The sequence below is a fragment of the Arachis duranensis genome, chromosome 1 (assembly GCF_000817695.3).
Source record: "Arachis duranensis cultivar V14167 chromosome 1, aradu.V14167.gnm2.J7QH, whole genome shotgun sequence".
In the NCBI taxonomy this organism is placed as follows: Eukaryota; Viridiplantae; Streptophyta; class Magnoliopsida; order Fabales; family Fabaceae; genus Arachis; species Arachis duranensis.
Window position 1 is genome coordinate 17,926,192 of NC_029772.3, and position 1,540 is coordinate 17,927,731.

General features: G+C 33.9%; 1 protein-coding gene across 1 annotated transcript; it reads left to right on the forward strand.

Annotated features, from left to right (window-relative positions):
• Positions 1-555: 555 nt before the first annotated feature.
• LOC127747688 (uncharacterized) lies at positions 556-1,127 on the forward strand. Its single transcript, XM_052261846.1, has 2 exons — positions 556-702; positions 822-1,127. Exons 1-2 carry the CDS (start codon positions 556-558, stop codon positions 1,125-1,127), a joined length of 453 nt encoding a protein of 150 aa, XP_052117806.1.
• Positions 1,128-1,540: the final 413 nt, after the last annotated feature.

Below are 1,540 nucleotides of genomic sequence, written 5' to 3' on the forward strand. Positions count from 1 at the left end.
AATATTTTTAGTTAAGTTATATCTTTTTATTTCTACGTATTAGAGAAACATAACTAAAACTTTCTTAAAATACTTTCTCTTTTTATTCACCTTTTTATATAAAACCTTAAATCCTAATAATTAATTATCAACACTCCAAAATTTAAGAAAAATAATTTATATTGTTGATAGTTGAAGAGGTGATTTCATTTATATACTAAAATCGAACATTATTAATTTTTTTAATATATTAATTGGGTTAACCACCAATTATACCCCCGGATTTTGTAAACGTTGACAATAATGCCCCTCACTTTTATTATCGACAAAAATATCGTTGGATAATTTAAAAACGTGCACCAAATACCCGTCCGGCAAGTGATGCTTTTTCCGTTGACGGAAGTGTGTGATGTGGCAAACGAAAAAGCTTGTGTGGCAAATAGAGAGCTTAGCTGGACCCGTTCCCCAATTTTTCAATTCATTAACCCTAATTCCCAATTGCAAAATGAGAATGTGATGCATCTAAAGAGCCGTTCAACCATGGATGCAGCAGGTATGAAGTGAAGGTCTGCGTCAATGGTAGAAGGTGGCAACGATAGGTGCGAAGACTCTGGTATGAAGCAGTACAACGGTATGTGTCGCTGTTCTCTTGTTGTTGTTGCTCTGAGATCGAAGACGAATGCTAATCCAGGGAGGTGGTTCTTTCTGTGTCCACTATGGAAGGTAAGCATGACTGGGTTTTGCCCTCTAATGGGTCTTTATTATTATTCCTGTTTTAATATGTGTTTCGCACGTTATGATTGATCTGTTCTTCATGGGTTTTCAATTTTTGTTCTTAACAGAATAAAAATCAGGATTGTAAATATTTTCAATGGATTGATGAATTGGAAGAGCAAGACATGGTTGAAGAGGAGGAATGTTCTTGGAACAACAAACTCATGCTATCTTCAGGTGAAAAACTCAAACAGAAGAGCACTAGGAAGCTGTCCAAATCAATGCAGTATGAAGACATTGACCCCGTGGTGCTACCTGTTCTTAGAAAAGAATTGAAGGAGAAATTGAGGAGGATTGAAATTCTTCTAATCATGATGTGCATTGGGATTGCAATTGGTGTCTTCATCAATTTCTTTGCTCTGTTTAAGAACTGAGTTGGACTAATGTTAAATAGTGGATGAAGAGTAAATGTGAATAATTAGTGTGTATTTTGATAACTGTGAATGTACCAAATTTGGTTGAAATAGGGAATCACAACTTTTGTATTGTATTTTCATGGAACCTGATGTGTATTAAGAGTGTACTAAATTATTGGACTATAAATTTGATGAGAACCTGATATGTGTTGTGTTTTGCAAAGTGCAGTAAAACCAAATAGAATACTTGTAGTACAAACTTGGTAATTAACATTTAAATGTACTATATCTGATCACATTGACCATAACAGGTACATAACCTTTATAGCAATCCCCAAAAAGTAAATAAACATTTCCTATAATTCAAGCATAACCTGTGATCAAGTGACAATAACTCTGAAAACAAATTAAACAAATCAACAGAGTTCAAT

Bases quoted from the DNA above. Each gene is read 5' to 3' on its own strand.
- LOC127747688 (XM_052261846.1), top strand. From the start codon at position 556: ATGGTAGAAGGTGGCAACGATAGGTGCGAAGACTCTGGTATGAAGCAG. The intron at 703-821 runs GTAAGCATGACT...TGTTCTTAACAG, and splicing joins TTCTGTGTCCACTATGGAAG to AATAAAAATCAGGATTGTAA.